Source organism: Rana temporaria, chromosome 9 (genome assembly GCF_905171775.1).
Source record: "Rana temporaria chromosome 9, aRanTem1.1, whole genome shotgun sequence".
In the NCBI taxonomy this organism is placed as follows: domain Eukaryota; kingdom Metazoa; phylum Chordata; class Amphibia; order Anura; family Ranidae; genus Rana; species Rana temporaria.
Window position 1 is genome coordinate 103,960,609 of NC_053497.1, and position 22,023 is coordinate 103,982,631.

At 42.1% G+C, this 22,023-nt stretch overlaps 1 protein-coding gene across 9 annotated transcripts in view; it reads right to left on the bottom strand.

Moving 5' to 3' along the window:
• Nucleotides 1-22,023, bottom strand: part of LOC120913800 (DAB2 interacting protein) — a 628,977-nt gene that overhangs the window by 401,994 nt on the left and 204,960 nt on the right. For 8 of the 9 annotated variants that reach the window (XM_040324026.1, XM_040324033.1, XM_040324025.1 and 5 more), the window contains exon 2: nt 12,498-12,604. In XM_040324026.1, the coding sequence (XP_040179960.1) occupies nt 12,498-12,604 (107 nt within the window). The remainder of the gene's footprint in view (nt 1-12,497; nt 12,605-22,023) is intronic. The other variant, XM_040324023.1, reaches the window with a different exon arrangement.

The window sequence follows — 22,023 nt, forward strand, 5'->3', positions numbered from 1 at the left end:
GACCCCCCCAGCGTCGCCTAGTTTAAAAAACCCTCTAACTTGTAGGCCATATTTATTTCCCAGCTGATCTGCACCCTCCTCATTTAGGTGCAGTCTGTCCCTTCTATAGTACTGGTTATCGACTGACAAGTCGGCCCAGTCCTCCAGGAACCCAAACCCCTCCTTACAACACCAGCTCTTCAGCCACTTGTTTACTTCTCTAATCTCCCTCTGCCTTTCTGGTGTGGCTCGATGTACCGGTAGCATTCCTGAGAATACTACCTTGGAGGTCCTTTTCCTCAATTTAGCTCCCAAGTCTCTAAAATAATTCTTTAGGACACTCCCATCTGCCTCTGACTTTGTCATTGGTGCCACCATGCACCATGACAGCTGGGTCTTCCCCAGCCCCTCCCAGTAATCTGTCCACCAGATCCGTGATCGGCCTCCCTGGCACTTCCCCCTCTACCGTTCCAGACTGTCACCCATCTACTATTTTCTAGTGCCTGCACTTTGTCTCCACCCACCTCTGTGCTGGCCCCTGCCATCACCTGCCGGGTACGTTCCCGGCTCTCCTTTAGTGTGGAGGGTCCTCTCAGTGCTGACAGTTGCTTCCCTAGATTCAGAACATGGGCTTCCAGGGAAACAATGTGCTTACATTTTGCACAGCAGTATTCGCCATCGATTGGATGATCAAGGAACACATACATGCCGCAAGATGTACACCGAGTCGCCTCTCCACACCCATCGTACCTATTAATTTAATGAGGATTGGGGATTATACCCTGTCCAAATAAATAAGGAAAAGACACACATAGCAGAGACGAAAGAGCTGCACACCCCGGAAGTATTACAAAAATGGAAAGTTTCCCCAGTGGGGCTTTGGACAGCAATATAACAAGATCAAAAATTAGAATAATAAGAATTTAATATTTATTGGAAGAATAATCCAGTAGCATGAATAGAATACAGTAGAATTCATCTGGTCCAATGATACAGTATATGTACAGTACAAATACAATTGAATGCAATAAAAGAACAAAATTGTGCACATCGTTACATAGCATAGGCTATGAGGTGTGCAAAATCCGACGCGTTTCGACCTCTGCTCGGTCGTTTTAGAAAAACGTCATACATGTTTTGTTGAATAAATCATGATGGTATATTTACCACTCAGCGGTGAAATAACTATTCATGTCACCTGTCACATGAATACTTATTTCACCGCTGAGTGGTAAATATACCATCATGATTTATTCAACATGTATGACGTTTTTCTAAACTTTTAAAATATGTAATGTGTAATGTATGTATATATTTTTTAGCGCCAATTGTCCCCCTGAGGAGACCGAACAGAGGTCGAAGCGCGTTGGACTCGCACACCCCATAGCCTATGCTATATAACGATGTGCACAATTTTGTTCTTTTATTGCATTAAATTGTATTTGTACTGTACATATACTGTATCATTGGACCAGATTAATTCTACTGTATTCTATTCATTCTACTGGATTATTCTTCCAATAAATAATTCTTATTATTCTAATTTTTGATCTTGTTACATTGCTGTCCAAAGCCCCACTGGGGAAACTTTACATGTTTTTATACCCTGTCCAAATTACCTAACAACTAGCTTCCTGACACTAATAATCAACAAGACAATGCACAGGTACTCGCAGACCTGCATGCTCCCACAATATACAAGTACACATGTACTAACGATCCACACACACTACTTAGACAACACTTGGGTACTCCCACTAAACAGGCACTAGGACCCCTGTTTTAAACCCTTGGTTTTAACTCACTACTTAGTCCAGTTCCACTTGGACAGAGTTCCAGCAAACTCAAAGATGAGCAGGCTCAAAATGAGTTCTACAGAAATTTATATAGGCCTCAAGCACCTGTGAATAGTGGAACAGAGGGAGACAGGGGTGCGATTGTAAGGTTTAGGTACAATACAGAGGAAGCAGGGGCAATTAGGGTGCAACTGAAGGTCAGGTGGGGGATTGGGGTATGACAGAGGGGGATTATAAAGGGAAAGGAAGGGAATGGGCGTTGGGATTAAAGTGTTACTAAACCCACAACACTAAAATCAGTCTATACCGTATATGCAGTAAAGCATGCTTGTTATACTTACTGTGGAACCTAATGGGTTCATCCTCTGTATTGTGCAAAAAGGCTGTTTGTTCTTTTATGCACAGATCTTCCACTTCTTCCACTGACTCCAGAACAAGTCCAGATAAGACAGAGTTACTGAAGTCAGGATGCACATGCTAGGTTTGGTGTTTATTGCTAGTGATGTTTTTTTTTTCTTGGGAGAGTTCATGTGATTAAAACAGGGTCAACCAGCACTGTCCAGACAGAGGGTCAGGGGTCCTGGATCCTGATAGGACAACTTAGTGCAGTATGAAAACTCCTCTTACAAGCTTTAACCAGGAACTGATAGAAGTCACAAGACTGCTATATACTGTTGATGAGAAAAGGTATTAGGCAGTTTATATTTACTAAAATTATTGCATTTCCATGTTCTGTGTACTGTGGGAGACCAGATATAGTGAATGCAGGGTCCTGGGTTAAGTAACACTTTAAGAAAAGAAACTGCCAGGACTCTATGGAAAAGGACTTTGAAATTCTACAGAGAACATGGAGCATCTGGCGGTAAATTATTCACTTAGCCCAAAGATTCTTCTGACATGCGACAGATAAGACATGTCTGGGAATTCGTCATACAGTAACCAGCGGAAAATCTCATTGCAAGGCGTGAACTTGCACAAATTTCTCTTTTAATTAGTTTACCTCTCTTTTATTAATCATTGATCGCTCGTCACAAAAACTCTGGTAACTCCCTGACAGCCGTGAACCTAAAACCTGCTCCGTTTATTAATCCCAGATATTAATTAAATCGCTTCTAATTGCACATTAATACAGTGACATACATTTCATTTAGCAGTGACAATAATGGTGTGAAATCATTGTCTATTCGGGAATCAGGGGAGAACTCGTGGATAATTAGAATCAGTACCGACCTCGCTGACCTCACAGCTTTCAATTTAGAGAAACAATGTTTTAGTTCCCTTCCAATGTGCTCTTTTCTTTTTACAATTTTCTTTCTGCGCAGAAAGTCAAACATTTCACAGAGACGGAAGTGACCGCCAGAAAAGGGTTTTTCTATTTAAAGAGAAGCTCAGCAAACTGAAATTGAGATCCATTCTAATAAAGACACTGCAGCCATATTCAGCACATTTTTACTTGAATACGTGACCCCCTGCAGCTTCTTGTTATATGACTCTGTGCTGTGTAATGTCAGTCTGTTGATAGATTCCAGTCCACGTAAAGTCTTGAAATAGCACTTATATTTCTAATCTGCATCAAAATGTGGTAACTGATAGCCAGGGATGGTTTACGTGAGTGTTTTTGATCACCAGTCTACCAGCAGTAAATGTGAGCACCTAAGATCCGAACAGCTGCATGACCTTATGAATTCAAATCAGTCATCTTGTATCGATTGTATGAGTGGACAATCCAACTCTCCATCATGGCAGCCCACACAAAACCCATAATCCTGACAGCGACAAAGCCAACCAAACTGCTATGTGGAAGGTGTTATATGACAGAGAGGGTCCAAGTGCATCGTGCAGGGAGTGACCTGAAAGGACCTGACCCTCTCTACATGCTCACACATACATAACTTTAAAGAAAATAGAAAAAGACAACTGAAGTATAGGTTTAGTTATGCAAAAGTAGAGGGAATCTGTTGGATCATCAGCGCGACCTACCACTACCAACCTATTAGAAGCAGAGGACCCCCAAAGTCATCAGGTTCCTGCCTAAATCCTAGAAACTCCACAAGATTCCGTGAGTTCAGAAAACAAAACAATCAGTGCACATAATGACACGGTTTGATAGCCCTGCCTTTCCCAACCACACAATCATCAAATTCAAATCCACACAACTGCTAACAAACCAAAAATGTATTGCATTGCAGTTTATTAATCTTTAGATGTGGTGGCTACGTCCGTTTTCTTTTCTTAGGCTTTTTCCCTCTGTTTTGACCTGGTGATCGGGTCAGTAACACACCTCCTGTAATACAGGTCCCTGCTCTGGATGAATGAGCACTGGGGGCACCTTTGGCAGCAGCATTGTCAGTCGGGAGATAAAGGTTTTACATGTAGAAATAAAAGCTATTATTCTAAGAACACCTGCTAGTGTTAAATGGCTTGTCTCATTTCTGCAACTTATATATTTTGATGAAAGCTTGTTCTTTTGAAAACAGACTTACTGGCCACACCAGATGAAAACAGAAGAAAGATGTGGAAAAGAAGGGAGGCGGAGCCCACGGGATCACGGTGACACAACTTGAATGTTATATACGAGACGCCCGGCAGGAGAAGGGACTTTGTACTGGGACTGTGCCGGATGATGATTTCAGCTGTTGGGGCTTGGCCCTGCCAGGGGCGGGCCGGTGTTTACGCGGGCCCGTGGGGGAGTGCTCCCCGCGGCTGTGGCGATTCGGGAATGATAGGCCCATATGTAATGTGCACTGTTTTTTGTCTGTAGCTGTATCTTTGCAATTCACTGTATTGTTGTGGTGGTTCATGTGGACCCGTTTCCCTGTTGTATATATAAAAAAAAAACAGAAGAAAGCAAGCCTAAAAAACAAAAATGAATGCAGCCGTCACTTCTAAGAATTGGTAAGTTGCAATATAAAAATATTTGCGTTTGAGGCCATTATGAGCCAAGAAAAAGCAAAAAGCTAAAATATATATAAGCAAAGATGAGGTTTTTGGTGAAGCGATTGTCCCAAACATGGCACACACCCACAATAATATATATAATATTATAATAATGTAATAAAAAAATCTTTGCCATTCTGAAGCTTCCCTCCAAACACATTGCAGATTATTTTATATATACTGTACTTGCCAAATATGCTGCTGAAATCTCCCTCTCCTGACTCTGTATGCAACTATTTTAAATGTGGGAAGCTGAAGCTGCTGCCTGTTCACTTTCTGAATTTACACAGACACACATCCAGCTCTGCAGCTCTCATTGGGCCTTTTATGATTCACCTCCCCTCCCTTCCTGCCAAACTCTGACAAGAGAGAGCTGTGCATGTCGTAAGCCTAGGCCACGAAATAGGAAGTGGGCGGTATAAGGTATTTACTGGCTGAAAAAAATAAATGTTTTACTATCCCAAGTTAAAACAACAAGGGCAGAAGATTTAATAGAAGGAAAGATGAAAAAAATAACTAAAGATCCGCTTTAACTGTACTCATTAGCACAGACATTTTTGCCACTTACAAAAAAAAACACATATTTAATTGAATCAATAAATATGGTGCAAATGTCAGGCTGAAGTAAACACCGGACTTTAAAGCACACGATTCACACATCCTATACGGTTATACTGCAGATTTGAGGTCTGGTCACAGGGGATACAGTGTAGGGTAATAGACTTCACTAGATCATGTCTCCACAGACGCCTGACACAGACAGGGAGTGAAATGTATGTTGGTGACACTCCAAATCAATACATACACATGTAGAAGCCACAGGGTCTATGAATCTCTAGTCACTAAATCCTATTATTGTACGATTTACCAAGAGCTGCAGAAGAAAAACACTCCTATCACTGCAGACATTGCCTATTTTGCTAGTGTGATTATAGAAACATATATACACACCAGAAATCCAGACGGCAAACAATTTACCAAGTTCTAAAGTGAACCAGTTCTATAAACCACATGAAGCTGTACTTAATGTCAGATATATGTTCTCCCGGTCACATGCAGGCTAAACAATGTGTAATGCCGCGTACACACAATTGGAATTTCCGACAAGAAAACTGTGAATTTTCCGACGGAACGTTGGCTCAAACCTGTGTTGCATACACGCTGTCACACAAATGTTGTCGGAAATTCCGACCGTCAAGAACGCGGTGATTTACAACCCTACGACGAGCCGAGAAAAATTAAGTTCAATGATTCCGAGCATGCGTAGGATTGATTCCGAGCATGCGTAGGATTTTTGCGCGTCGGAATTGCATACAGACGATCAGACTTTCCAACACAGTGTTTTATTGTGCAGGCTAGTGCAGTTTTTGCTGTCCCGTTGTGCGATGAGACTAGGTGCCAAATACAGTGCAGTATAGATGAATACAGACATGCTGCATTTTTCTGCACTGCAATGCACCACACATCACACCAGCTTTGTGGTGTGAATGGGGCACCAGAAAATAAATTGTTCATGTGCCCTAGGGGTGACCTGCGTTTATCCAGTAGAGAAAAACGTGGGTCACTGAACACAGCATGGACAAGCCCTGTAACACTTTCAGTTATTTATTACTTCTCACAGAGGTCCCAGAATTCTCCTTGATAATTACTTTATATGTTTGTTTTTTTTCTCCAGAAGGCAGACAACTCTGTTTAGGCATCATCCAGGTGGCTTCTTCCAGAACGGAGATGTTGTCTTATTGCCGGTTCACACAGGGGCGGCCGTCTCTGAAGCCGCCCCGTACATCGTGACTTCAGCACGGCTTGAAAAACGACTTCTGTATAGTAGTCAATGCAAGCCGCTCCGAAGTCACCCCAAAGTACTACAGGAACCTTATTCTAAGTCGCAGCGACTTGAGTCGCTCCTATTAGAACGGTTCCATTGCAATGCATGAAGTGCGACTTGTCAGGCAGCTAAGTCGCCTGACAGGTCGCCCCAGTGTGAACCAGCACTTAGATAGGACACGCGCAAATCCTAAAGCCTGTGCAGTTCTTGGCGGTGTTAAATAATATATATCATTGACGCAGATAATCCCCTGCTGCAGCGTCTTGTATTGTGACATGCTACAAAGTTACAATGTACAGTCCATGTGATAACTGGGGGTGTTTCCCTAGGCACCATCTCTTGACTGGAGCTTGTGGGATTTACAATTAGTGATAAATATATCTTTCATCCAATTTAGCTGGAGATCTAGTGGCTACCACTACCAGTGCAAACTGTATTTAAAACCTTATCCAGACCAGGGAAACGGGTCCTTTTCTGTGACATCAGAGATTTGAATTACAGAAAATCCAAAGCATTCATTTGCGGTAAAGGGCCAAGAAGCAGATGTTTTCTCAGCCAAGGCTGTGGAGGGGCTACAAACATACAAATGTTCCCTGATCCCTCCAGACCTAAAACACCCTCTGTTTGTTTGCACCTTATGGCTCATTTACACTAGCGGTGGGGGGGGGGGGGTGTTAAATCGTGAAGAAGGCTTCACTTCTCGATTCCCTTACCGAGGATGGCGACGATAGCAGCCGAGAACCGAGCAACAGATGGAATTTGGCTGCCGACATCGCGGGCGCCCAGGACAGGTAAGTGTCCATATATTAAAAGTCAGCAGCAGTATTTGTAGCTGCTGGCTTTTAATATATATATATATATTTTTTTTAGGCGGACCTCCGCTTTAAGTATTTTCTACCTGCTCAACTTATGCTTGACTTGAGCAGGAGAAATATCTCACAGTGATCAGCATGGAATTACACTTCAGCCAAGCCAGGTCTTGAGTTTGTTTGGTCAGGATATAAACACAGTCCCTGGTGTTTTGCCCTTCTCTAGCTCTTTGGCCTTGTGGTTTAGGTGTCTTATTAAACATGATTTAAAGTCCCCAAACATGCCTTTAGCCCCAGTATTGGGTAACCCATTAAGTCCGCCCAGTCTTAAGATCCAATCATTTCAATGGTGGACCAATAAAGGTTTTCTAATGCCACGTACACGCGATCGGATTTTTTTCCGTTGGAAAAACCTTAGATGGTTTTTCCAACGGAATTTCGCTCAAGCTTGGCTTGCATACACATGGTCACACAAAAGTTCTCTGAACTTTCGTCCGTCAAGAACGCGGTGACGTACAACACTACGACGAGCCGAGAAAATTAAGTTCAATGCTTCTGAGCATGCGTCAAATTGGCCTAACTAGTAATTTTAGGCGTATGAAGGTGGCCATACATTATACAATCTGATTGTAAAATCTCCTTTAGATCTGCCATTATGTAGTGCAAGGGCCTGTCTGACTGGATATAGAGTGATTGGCTAGATAGGCGTTTCCTCCTATTATATAAATTTGGTAAATCTAAAGGAGACTGTACAATCAGATTGCATAGTGTATGGCCACCTTTATACACCTATAATTATTAGTTTCCCTTTCAGTGCCATCATGTGTTAACGGCACACCAAAGACAGAAGCAAACACACATTTTGCCACATGAAAAAACGAGTGGCAAATGCTGCAAAATACACAGTAAAAAACACGCAACCCACAAAATGCCAACATGAAGCTTCTTTGGGGCGATTGCTGTGTGTAAGGCAGCCCATTCAGATAGATGGGCTGCCTTATGTGTGATGAGTGAAAATTCTCTAAAAAGCCTCACCACTTCGCTAAGAGAAAAAAAGAGACACATGTAAAAATTCGATCTCCTGCTATGCAGAGATGTGATTGGAGCTTGACAGGTGAGTGTTTCCGTCAACTCCCTCCTATGTACTTATATAAAGATGGCCATACACTATGCAATCTGTTTGTTTATTGTGTATTTAGTGAGAAAGGTGATAACAGATTGATTGCATTTCATTTAAGAAACAATTGCAGCTGGGAATGGGAGGGTAGATGATGCAGGGTGTGTGCTAATGAGATCAGCTGGTCAACCTCTTCCTGTGTCATGACCTCTAGTCTGTAAGGAAGACAGAAACAATATATATATGTTTGGAAACATGGATGGAGGACGGTAAGGTACGTGTCTGTAGATTTTATGGAAAGCTTTGATATTTTTGTAAAAAAAGGTACATGGATGGGGAGCTGGAATTTAGAAGGAAAAAAAGATGAACAAAGGTGAGCTTAGCCTTTAAGCTTTTTTACAGCTGAAAGACTCTTCTCAAAACCCCTAGTTCTGTTTTTTTTTCAGACAGAAATTGCCCCTGCCAAAACCACTGGTGACAGCCTATGTGTGCATGGATACACAGGACAACATGCTGGGGAGTTACAGGCTGTAGAAAAAAAACGACCTGATGCCAAGAACAGCAGCTGTAAAAACGCGTGCATGAGGTCTAAGAATTGGGGGCCTTCTACCTCAAGATAGTATATGCACACTGAATTTCTTTAAAGGGGATGTAAAGGTAAAAAAAATGTTTTTCCTAAATAGCTTCCTTTACCTTGGTGCAGTCCTCCTTCACCTTTACCTCATCCTTCCATTTTGCTTTTAAATGTCCTTATTTCTTCTGAGAAATCCTCACTTCCTGTTCTTCTGTATTTAACTCCACACAGTAATGCAAGGCTTTCTCCCTGGTGGGGAGTGCCGTGCTCGCCCCCTACAGGAGAGATTTAGGACTACAGGAGAGTCAGGACAATCTCTACGTTGCAGATAGAAAAAGGAACTGTGTGTTAGTGGGCGTCCTGACTCTTCTGTAGTACAAGGGAGGGGGCGAACACGACACTCCACACCAGAGAGAAAGCCTTGCATTTCTCAGAAGAAATAAGGACATTTAAAAGCAAAATCAAAGGATGAGGTAAGTGAAGGAGGACTGCACTAAGGCCAAGCACCAACTACCTCCTAACTAAATGTTAAAAAAAAATTTTAACATACATATCCACTACTTTCTACGTCATATCCCCTCAAATTTAAAGTCTGACCTTGACCATACTCCAGCTGAACTTTTATGCAAAAACTTCGATGCAGTTAAAGGTCATGTTTCGAGCATCCATAACATATTACAGTTGAATACTACAATATGACTCAATGAAAAGCAGATGATAACAAATAGCATGAAATTCAAGACTGGCAAAACAGGGCTGTTATCTTTAAAACACCTATAAACGCATCCTTGGTAAAAGCTAACTATAATGTGATATAAAGATGGTACTTAGTCTCTACTAGGATTGCAAAATTCGCTCCATCAGCTTCTTCTAAGTGCTTTAGACCATGATGCATATGGTGGACATATCCAAAAGTAAGAAGATTTTGGATCAGGGTTTTCACTGGGTAACACTTTGACCTTCACTAACCTTAAAAAAACACCTATAGATTCAATAATGAGGTCTGATTTCCCTGACATAACTGATGACACCCTGGTTTTAAAAGGATGCTATAGAGTGGTCTAATATGCAATGATAAATACTAAATATGTGAATGATCAGTTTTTTTTAGTCTAGAGCAATACAAGGTGAAATTCTAAAACGTCAAATTCTGGCAAAATGTATTGGTATTATAAAACTACAATTTCTTCATTATGCCAATACATATGTACAATTACTAATTACATACACAATGTTTAGGTACCAGATTGACGATATAAACGTGCATGTTTGCGATATTATCATATGTTTTAGCATAATGAAATATGTGCAAAGATCTTTGTTAACCACTTGAGGACCGCCTAACGCCGATATACGTCGGAAGAATAGCACAGCTGGGCACAAGCACGTACAGGTATGTTGCCATTTAAGTGCCCAGCCGTAGGTCGTGCGCGCGCCACCGGCGCGCTCGTGACCTGGTCCGAAGCTCCGTGACCGCACCCGTGGGACCCGTGGACCTGATTACCGCCGGTGTCCCGTGATCGGGTCACAGGAGCTGAAGAACGGGGAGAGGTGAGTGTAAACAAACCACAGTCACGAAAGAAAAAAAATCGCTGATCGCCACCATTACTAGTAAAAAAAATATTAATAAAAATGCCATAAAACTATCCCCTATTTTGTATACGCTATAACTTTTGCGCAAACCAATCAATAAACGTTTATTGCAGTTTTTTTTACCAAAAATATGTAGAAGAATACGTATCGGCTTAAACTGAGAAAAAAAATAAAATATTATATATTTTTGGGTGATATTTTTTTTTTAAATTGTCGCTCTATATTTGTTTATAGCGCAAAAAATAAAAACGAGGTGATCAAATACCACCAAAAAAAAACCTATATTTCTGGGAAAAAAAGGACGCCAATTTTGTTTGGGAGCCACATCGCAAAACCGGGCAATTGTCAGTTAAAGCGACGCAGTGCCTAATCGCAAAAAGGGGCCAGGTCCTTTACCTGCTTAATGGTCCGGGTCTTAAGTGGTTAAACTTAAATAAATAAATTGAAATGCAAAAGAAAAATAAGCTTTAGTTCTGCTTTAACTGTGATGGCAGAAAAGTTTTCACCATCCTATAATTATAACCAATAACAATATGTTATTGTGTTTCGCCAAATAAAAGCCCGGGTCTTATATTAATTTTAGCAACAAAAGACCCAGTAGAGCTTATTTTCAGGGTAGGGCTTGTCATGTGCTGTCTTCTCTCCCCATCTCCCTCCCTGCCTGTCATGATTTTACAACCAGTTTAAACCATTTTTTTTTTCGGAGTAGGGCTTATATTGCAGCACTCCCCAAAAATCACTGGAGGGCTTATTTTCGGGTTAGGTCTTTTTTTCAGGGAAACACGATAGATTAATAAATAATGATGAGCGCAATCTCAAACACACCTAATGCGCATAAGAAACGCTACTGCAATGAGCAGTAAGTGTCCTTAATGGTGATAAAGTGCTGGTGCAAGGAACTAGATCAAACAACAGTTCCAAAAAACAACAACGTGACGTGACGACACGCATTAGGAACTACACACGTGACGTGGAGTCCGTCCGTCCGTTTGGATGTTTATTTATCCCTGCTTGGTTTTATACACACACTGTAAGCATTCATTTTTATCCTATTAAAATACATAGCATTGCTTACTTCACTATGGGAGTTCTCTTCTCTTTGTTTTAACCTGTCTGATAAATATCTGTCCCCACTGCGAGCCTCCATTTTCTTGAAGACCGTCACAGTTACCTGTCAGTATCAGGAAAAGACACATTGGATTGGATTGGAATAAATACTTATAGAGCGCCGAATGCGAGTTGTGAGGAGGATATCAGCTGCTCAGCCATTTAAAGCTGTCTGACTCATTCTTTGAGGTAAGCACTCTGTGAGCTCAGTTATCAGGAAGATCTACATTTGAAGCATTTCTTTGTGGATGGAAGTATTTGAAGATATTTCAGCCATTGCACTCATTAGTTTGGACTATTCACAGTTTTGAAGATTTTTTTGTTTCTTTGCAGTTGCTTGTTTGTTTGCAAGCTCACTTCATAATTTCATTACACAGCATTACTTGTTTTTTGGAACTGTTGTTTGATCTAGTTCCTTGCACCAGCACTTTATTACCATTGAAGACACGTTAATAGGTACACTTACTGCTCGTTGCAGTAGCGTTTCTTATGCGCATTAGGTGTGTTTGAGATTGCACTCATCATTATTTATTATTCCTATTTATAGTGATTTGTACACTTGTAGATTTAAGGAGCATTTTCAATTATGTTCACACATCACTCTCCCTCCTCCTTGTTTGTAGATTTCCTCTTTTAAGCTCACTTGGCCAGCGCAGAAGATTTCTCTTCCTAAACACGATAGATTACTATATAAAATTGTGACATAATTTTGCCACAGAGTTCTAAACAACAAAGACTGATTCACAAGAAGTCATCATACCGTCACTCGGAATGGCGTGGTGGCAGCAGGCTCCATGGTAGGGCTTTTTTCTGCTGTGCTCCCCGGCATGCTCCGCCTCCTCCCTGACTTCTCAGATGGTGATTCTGCTTTAAAAAAAGAAAATAAGAAAGTCAGGTAAGAATGTATTGAATGTGATGAATCAGAATAATAAAACACAAGCAGCGCAGCAATCGCAGCGGAATCCTCACACCATCATAGCTGTAAATTAAACTCGGAGACTCAAGACATGAACTCGGCCATAAAGCTCATTATTCCGAGATGAAATGAAACGGTTTCTTATACACCAATTAAGAGCCACGATATCTGGAGATATGTATGCATTTTCTGTTACAAATAAATAAATATCACTGAATATATTCCAATTCAAAGCCAGATTCAGGTGTCACATGTCACAATCATTAATCAGAATCAGCTGAGCACATACAGTACCATATGATTGTACTATTATCTTCAGATCTAAAAACGACTATGTAATACAAAGGCCTGTATGATTGGATACAATATAATTGCACTGCTTACTCCAGAGAAATGTTTCTGCACCTTTTTTATTTTTACAGCACCCTTTAAAAGTATGAAGAATCTCGAGGCACCCCAGGTATTTATACCTTGATTTTTCATCACAAATTTGGCCTTAAGTTGGTGGTTAATGTGAATGGATAGCTCCTATTTTTTTTATTTTTCAAGGAAAATTGGGCCAAAATAATATAAAAAATATACATTTTTACTTTAGCTTTAAGTCATTACCATGACCCACCACCAAAAAATAAAAATAAAATAGTGCGCACTCTTATTAATTATTTTTTTCTAAACGCACTGATACTTACACTAAGTAAAAACCTTTATTTTTACCCAAGACTCTAACACTTGCACTAAATCTAAAAACGTTTTTTTCTGCATAAAAACACACTGATAACAATACTGACACTAAATCTTTCTCTAATGTGATAATGTGAAGGGTACATTCACACTTTTCTGCACAAGGAAAACACAGGTCACCACTAGGGCACATGGAAAACAATTGTTCTTTGTGTGCCTTGTTCCAACATTAATGCCGTGTACACACGGTTGGAATTTTCGACAACAAATGTTCGATGTGAGCTTGTTGTCGGAAAATCCGACCGTGTGTAGGCTCCATCAGACATTTGCTGTAGGAATTTCCGACAACAAATGTTTGAGAGCTGGTTCTCAATTTTACCAACAACAAAAGTTCTTGTCGGAAATTCTGACGCACAAAAATCCTACGTATGCTCAGAATCAAATCGACGCATGCTAGGAATCATTGAACTTAATTTTTTTCGGCTCGCCGTAGTGTTGTGCTTGACAGCGTTCAACAAGTTTGAGCGAACAATCCATCGGAAAAAAATCCAAGGTTTTGATGTCGGAATGTCCGATCGTGTGTACATAGAACCCACAAACATTATAAAAAAAAATCTAACACCCTAGAGAATAAAATGGTGGTCGTTGCAATACTTTCTGTCACACCATATTTGCGCAGCGGTCTTACAAGCGCACATTTTTGGAAAAATACACCTTTTTGAATAAAAAAAATAGACAATTGTAATGTTACGCCAAGTAAATTGATACCCAACATTGTCACGCTTCAAAATTGGGCCCGCTCGTGGAATGGCGACAAACTTTTACCCTTAAAAATCTCCATTGGTGATGTTTAAAAAAATGTCAGAGTTACAGAGGAGGTCTAGGGTAGAATTATTGCTCTCGCTCTACCGATCATGGTTTGAACACTGTTTTGATATGTGGGCGCTGCTCACGTATGCGTTCACTTCTACACGCAAGCTCAGCGGGACAGGGCGCATTTACATTTTTTTTCATTATTTATTTTACCTTTTATTTTTACACTGTTCATTAAAAAAAAAAAAATTGTGTCACTTTTATTCCTATTACAAGGAGTATAAATATCCCTTGTAATAGAAAAAAAGCATGACAGGTCCTCTTAAATATATGATCTGGGGTCAAAAAGACCTCGGATCTCATATTTACATTAAAATGCAATAAAATAAAAAAATTGTCATAAAAAAAAAAAAAAAAAAAGGGGACTTTAAGAGCTATGGGCGGAAGTGACGTTTTGACACCGCTTCCCGCCGTACGATGGTATGGAGATGGGTGGGGGCCATCTTCCCTTTGCTCATCTCTATACCCAGCCAGCAGAAGGATCCGATCGCCTCCGCCACCGCCGATGGCTCCGGTAAGCGGCGGAGGGCACCGGAGAGCGCGGGGGGCCCTCTCTTGCCGCCGATAAAAGTGGTCTTGCAGCGAATCCACCGCAGAGACCACTTTATCTTAAACCGGACTGCTCACTGAAGAAGGGATACCAGGGTTATGGCAGCTAGCTGCTGCCAAAACAAAGATATCCCTCTTCAAAGTGCCGATGTATATCAGCGTAATCTGGTCCAGAAGTGGTTAAAGGGGTTGTATGGGTTTGTTTTTGTTTTTTTAAATTACAAACATGTTATACTTGCCTCCACTGTGCAGTTCGTTATGTTCTGGGGTCCCTCGGCGGCTGTCTCGGCTGCTCCCCGCAATAGCTAACCCCTTTCTGGGAAGTTCTATCCCCAGGGGGTTAGCTTGCGGTCGCGCTCACGGTCATACATGCTGCGTCTATAGACACAGAGTGTATGACTCGGTCCCGCCCCCCGGCGAATGATTGTGCTGCTATCAATCTATCCAATCAGCGGAGAAGAGGACACTGGGGGACGCGCACAGGTGAACGGGCTAAGGTAAGTAAACAGGGGGGGGGGGGTTTGGGTCCGTCATTGCCAGGTGTTTTTTCACCTTAACGAATAGGATGCATTAAGGTGAAAGAACTTTTACAACCCCTTCAATGCAGTGCCTTCTGAGAACCCCAAGATCACAGGTATCCAATACTGCGTTTAGGCCTTGCTCCTTGTGCACAGAAATTTCTCCAAATACTCAAAATGTTTTGATGGTATTTCTTTAGTGTAGATGACATATTTAAAGTCTTTGCAATTTTACATTGGAGGAACATTATTGAAATTGTTCGACAATTTTTGTTTTTCACAGACTGGTGAACCTTTGCCCACTCTGGGGTTGATTTACTAAAGACAAAAAAACTGTGCACTTTTGCAAGGACAGTTGCTCCAGAGTTTAGTAAATGGGGGGGGGGGCTTTGCTAACTTCCATCATCCAATCATGTGCAAGCAAAAATGATTTTAATTTTTTTTTTCCTTGAATGCGAGTCAAGTATTTTTTGCAAAACAAACCTTTGGCTCATTTACCAAGTTCTGGAGCAACTGCACTTGCAAAAGTGTACAGTCTATTTGCCTTTAATAAATTAACCCCACTTACTCTCTGGGATGCCCAATTTACACACAATCATGTTACTGACCTGCTACCAATTAACCCAATTAGTTGCAAAATGTTCTTCCAGCTTTTTCTTGTTAGTAAGCCCATGTTCACATTGGTACGATTTGACATGTCAAATCGGTGGCATTTGCCGGCAATGGCACCTTCCTAAGCGGTGCGACGCTGCATCGATTTCAAAAAGTAGTTTCTGTACTACCTTTTGAAGTTCGGGCTGCAATTTACATTGACATCTTGAAGAAACCTGCACAGATGTCTCTGAAATTGCAGCCGAAATTGGGACTAAAAAGCGGGAGTAAAATCGTGCGAGTTCAGCTGAACTCACATGGCTTCATTCCCGCAGCCCAGTGTGAACCTGGGCTTACACTTATTTTGCCAGCTTTTTGTTGCCCTGTCACTATTTTCTGAGACATGTTGCTGCCATCAATTTCAAAACTACCTTAATTTTTTTCTTAAAGCGGAGCTCCACCCTAAAATGGAACTCCCGCTGATCGGAACCCTCCCCCCTCCGGTGTCACATTTGACACCTTTCAGGGGAGGGGGGTGCAGATACCGGTCTAAAGACAGGTATTTGCACCCACTGCCGGCCACACAGTCTCGGAACTGTGGGCATGACGTCACCTCCCCCCCCCCCCCTGTTGTGTTCTGGGAACACTCGGCTCCCAGTACACAGCGGGAGCCATTCGGCAGGCTTGCGCGACTCGAGCATGCGCCGTTAGGAACCGGGCAGTGAAGCCGGAGCGCTTCACTTCCTGGTTCCCTCACCGAGGATGGTGAGGGGGGCAGCAGAGTGACGAGCGATCGCTCGTCCTCTGCTGCGGACGGCGCTGGACTCCAGGACAGGCAAGTATCCTGATATTAAAAGTCAGCAGTTGCAGTATTTGTAGCTGCTGGCTTTTAATTTCTTTTTTTTTCGTGGCACATCCGCTTTAAAATGGTACATTTTCCCAATTTAACCTCTTTACCACCGGGCTTGTTTTTCAGATTCGGTGTTTACGAGACTAAAACAGTTTTTTTTTGCTAGAAAATTACTTAAAACCCCCAAACATTATATATATTTTTTTCCAACACCCTAGAGAATAAAATGGCAGTCATTGCAATAATTTTTGTCACACCGTATTTGCGCAGTGGTCTTACAAGCGCACTTTTTTTGGAAAAAAATCACTTTTTTTAATTAAAAAATAAGACAACAATAAATTTGGCCCAATTTTTTTACATATTGTGAAAGATAATGTTACGCCGAGTAAAATGATACCCAACATGTCATGCTTAAAAATTGCGCCCGCTCGTGGCATGACGTCAAACTTTTACCCTTAAAAATCTCGATAGGCGACGTTTAAAAAATTCTACAGGTTGCATTTTTTTGAGTTACAGAGTAGGTCTAGGGCTAGAATTATTGCTCTCGCTCGAACGATCGCGGCGATACCTCACTTGTGTGGTTTGACCACCGTTTTCATATGTGGGCGCTACTCGCATATGCGTTCGCTTCTGTGCGCGAGCTCGTCGGGACGGGGCGCTTTTAAAAAAAAAAATGTTGTTTTCTTATTTATTTTTATTTAGTTAATAATATTTTACACTGAAAAAAAAAAAAAAAAAATTATCACTTTTATTCCTATTACAAGGAATGTAAACATCCCTTGTAATAGAAAAAAGCATGACAGGTCCTCTTAAATATGAGATCTGGGGTCAAAAAGACCTCAGATCTTATATTTAGACTTAAAGCGGGAGTTCACCCATTTATAAAAAAAAAAATTTTCTCCCCTTAGCTTCCTGCTCGTTCGGTCTAGGGGAATCGGCTATTTGTATTAAAATATGAGCAGTACTTACCCGTTTTCGAGCTGCATCTTCCTCCGTCGCTTCCGGGTATGGGTCTTCGGGAGCCTTCTTGATTGACAGCCTTCCGACGGTCGCATCCATCGCGTCACTCGTAGCCGAAAGAAGCCGAACGTCGGTGCGGCTCTATACTGCGCCTGCGCACCGACGTTCGGCTTCTTTCGGAAAATCGTGACGCGATGGATGCGACCGTCGGAAGCCTCTCGGAAGACTGTCAATCAAGAAGGAACGCCCATTCCCGAAGCCCATACCCGGAAGCGACGGAGAGGATGCATCTCGTAAACAGGTAAGTACTGCACATATTTTAAAATAAATAGCCGATTCCCCTAGTAAAAACGAGCAGGAATCTAAGGGGGAAAAGTGCCCTCTAAGGGTGAACCCCCGCTTTAAATGCAAAAAAAAAATAATTGAAACTGTCATTTTTTCAAATGACAAAAAAAAAAAATGTTGCTTTAAGACGCTGGGCGGGACTGACGTTTTGACGTCACTTCCGCCCAGCAGAGCTATGGGGACGGGTGAAGGAAATTTTTCCTTCACTCGCAACCCCAGTCAGCTGCCGAACAGTCCCGACGGCTCCGGTAAGCGGCGGAGGCCGCGGGAGAGCGGCGGGGGGGGGGCCCTCTCCCGCCACCGATAACGGCGATCTCGCGGCGAATCCGCCACGGAGACCGCCGTTATCGTGTACACCATCGCCCACTGAAAAGATGGATACCTCGGTTGTGGCAGCAGCTGCTGCCGTTACCGAGATATCCATCTTTAAAAACAGGACGTCTTTTGGACATGGGGCGGTGGTCAAGAGGTTAATCATTTGATATGTTTTCTATTTTCTATTGTGAATAAAATATGGGTTTATTACTGTATATTTGGAAATCATTGCATTCTACACTCTTTTTTAGTTTTGGGTAGAATAAAGTTGGCCATACGTGACCATGGATACCAGCAATATGGGAACCAAAGTCGGGTTACCAGGGGCATGGCAACCAACGTTACCAAGGACATCGAACCAGAACCCCCCCACCTACATATTATTGACAGGAACAGCAATCAAACTATTATCACCAAGGAAAACCCCCCTGCAAACTCAAAACAGATATGAATCCCTGAGAAATGATTGGGACGTTAACAGAACCCTAAGTCATTTTTTAGAGGAGCAAAATCAAGAGCAGACCCCGAAACGGATGGACAGAGATGACCGATCAAGAAGAAATCCTCCAGGAAGAGGGGATGCAAAAAGAGAAGGAATTTTTAATTTAACAGAATTATCACTAACCAGAGCAGAAACAATAATTTTGGATAGAGGATTGAAATATGCTCCTGTAAGAAATATGACCAAGTTTGACATATATGTGAACATGTAAGAAAATTAAACATCAAAAAATATATGATGTCCCAACCATTAGAGAAGAAGACCCTGAATAAAGAAGAAACCTCTCAATACACAACATTGCGAAATAAGTCCGTAGTTAACCCACCAGTGAGTGACAATGGTCACATTGAAGTTTTTAAAAAGATGGTGGTACAGGATTTACAGAGTATGGAATTGAAAAAAGTAAGGGATGCTAAGGACATTGAAATTGGAATTAAACGTCTGGAGAATAGAAACAATCTTGTTATTAGACCAGCAGATAAGGGGGGGGGGGGGTCTAGTCATTTAAACCAAAGATGTGTACCACAATGAACTCAAAAGACAACTAGAAGATGGTGAAATGTATATTCCATTGAGACCAATCACAGAGATAGCAATAGTACACAATGCATGAACTGAAATTGAGCATGCTCAGTAGAGGAACCCAGCTGGTCTATAAAACCTTAACCTGCAGTGGGGAGACAGAGAAGATGGGAGGAACAGCAGAGGGAAGGGTTGACCAGGTATATTTCACTCTACACAAAACACATGCTTTAGTGGCTTTGTGAGTATACACAGTGGCCCAGATTCAGGTAGAATCGCGCAATATTTGCGTGGGCAAAGAGCAAAAATTTTTCTCTGCGCCCACGCAAATATTGCGCTTTGCCCGCGATTCACGGAGCAATTGCTCCGTAAATTGCGCGGGCGATATGTTAATCAGCCGTGCGTAAGGCTGCCTAATGTAAATGATCCCGCCGGGGGCGGGAATCATTTAAATTAGGCGCGCTCCCGCGCCGAGCGAACAGCGCATGCTCCGTCGGGAAACTTTCCCGACATGCATTGCGGCAAATGACGTCGCAAGGACGTCATTTGCTTCTAAGTGAACGTGAATGGCGTCCAGCGCCATTCACGGTTCACTTACGTAAACGACGTAAAATTTGAACGTCGCGAGCGGGAAGCGCAGCTATACTTTAGCATTGGTTGCGCCTATGGTTGCGCGGGCGCAAGTGCTTCTTGAATCTGGGCCACTCTGTTATATAGCATGTAAATTGAGGTCTACCATCCTCCTGTAGTTGGGCTTTAAGTGGGGAAAAAATCTCAAAAATGGTAAACAGATGACAAAAAAAGCTAAATAAGAAGAAGCATTTCCAAAGTCTTATATTTTTTAATTAAAATAATAAACATGTTATACTTACCTTCTCTGTGCAATGGTATTGCAGGAAGTGGGCCCCGAACCTCCCCTTCTGGGGTCCCCCGCCAGCGCTTTCAGCTCATCTTCAGTGTCTGCCACCATAGAAAACCACTTGCTATGGAGGCAAACTAGCAGGCTTATGCCCTGTCCCCTCCTCACAGAATTTGATTGACAGCATCAGGAGTCAATGGCTCCTGCTTCTGCCTCTGTGCCTGTGAGTAGAGGGAGAGAGGAAAGGAGGAGAGAAGAGATTAAGCCCTTCATTTATATTTATTTTCATATTTATATTTATATTTATTTTCATTGCATTGGTTTATCCATGTATCTTCTATCCACACCTGAGATACACTAATTATTTAAGTCGCTGAGAGATGCGACTTAAGGTTGCGCATTAATTCTTATTACTTTGCATATTTCACTTGCCGCAAGGGGCGCTTCCATTGATTTATGCGCCGAATATGTAAATGACCTAGATACGCCTATTCACGAACGTACTTGCGCCTGTCGCTGTAATCTACGCCGTTTACGTAAGGCGTACGTTCGTCGTAAAGTTATCCCTGCTATAGGTGGCGCAACCCATGCAAAGGTATGGACGTCGGAACAGCCGTCAAATTTTACATCGTTTACGTAAGTCGTACGGGAATGGGGCTGTGCGTAGGCTACGTTCACGTCGAAAGCATTGAGCCGACGTAGCTTAGGGAGTATATGCGGCGTGATTCTAAGCATGCGCGCACATGCACCGTTCGTACGGCGCTTCATTTACATGGGGTCACGATTCATTTCAATACAACACGCCCACTACCAGCCTACTTTGAATTAGGCAGGCTTACGCCGACCATATTACGCTATGCCGCGGCAACGTACGGGGGCGAGTGCTTTGTGAATACTGCTCTGGGATCTGTGTGCGCTGTCGGCGTAGCATATATTCGATACGATACGCCGACAAAACTATGCGCCGAGCTACCTGAATCTAGCTCAAAATGTTTATGGGGGGATGATTTGCACCATGCAACAGAAGGTAAAAGATTTAGTCAGCAAAATTCTTCCTTTTCTTCATTCCTAAATCTGGATATTGTGAAGTGCTGATTTGTGACATCTCTTCCCCACAGCAGCAGATGTGAAACGAATAAGAAGCAGAACATGCTCACCTGGAACGAACGTCTCTATAGCTGTGAAGGGCAGATGAAAAGGCTGCGACTGGCAAAGCGAATGCGTTGATATAGTAATTTCCTGAGACACTGTGCTATGTAAATCACCTGTTCCCTTAACGCACTTTGTAAGTTGTATGAGAAGCTTTAATTATAAGCAGCACAGAATATATCACATCATTTCCCACAATCCACCACAGGCACAACACTGCAACAAAATTTCCAAATCCTACTATTCCTATCGGTGTTGTCTGATGTCAATGGACAAGCTACATTCTTAGTGCCATCTCTAGTGAATGGATAGCCTGTATTCTCGGTGCTGTATCTAGTGAATGGATAGGTTCAATTCTCAGTGTTGTCTCTAGTGAATGGATAGCCTGTATTCTCAGTGCTGTCTCTAGTGAATGAATAGCCTGTATTCTCAGTGCGGCCTCTAGTGAATGAATAGCCTGTATTCTCAGTGCTGTTTCTAGTGAATGAATAGCCTGTATTCTCAGTGCTGTTTCTAGTGAATGAATAGCCTGTATTCTCAGTGCTGTTTCTAGTGAAAGGATAGCCTGTATTCTCGGTGCTGTATCTAGTGAATGGATAGGTTACATTCTCAGTGTTGTCTCTAGTGAATGAATAGCCTGTATTCTCAGTGCGGTC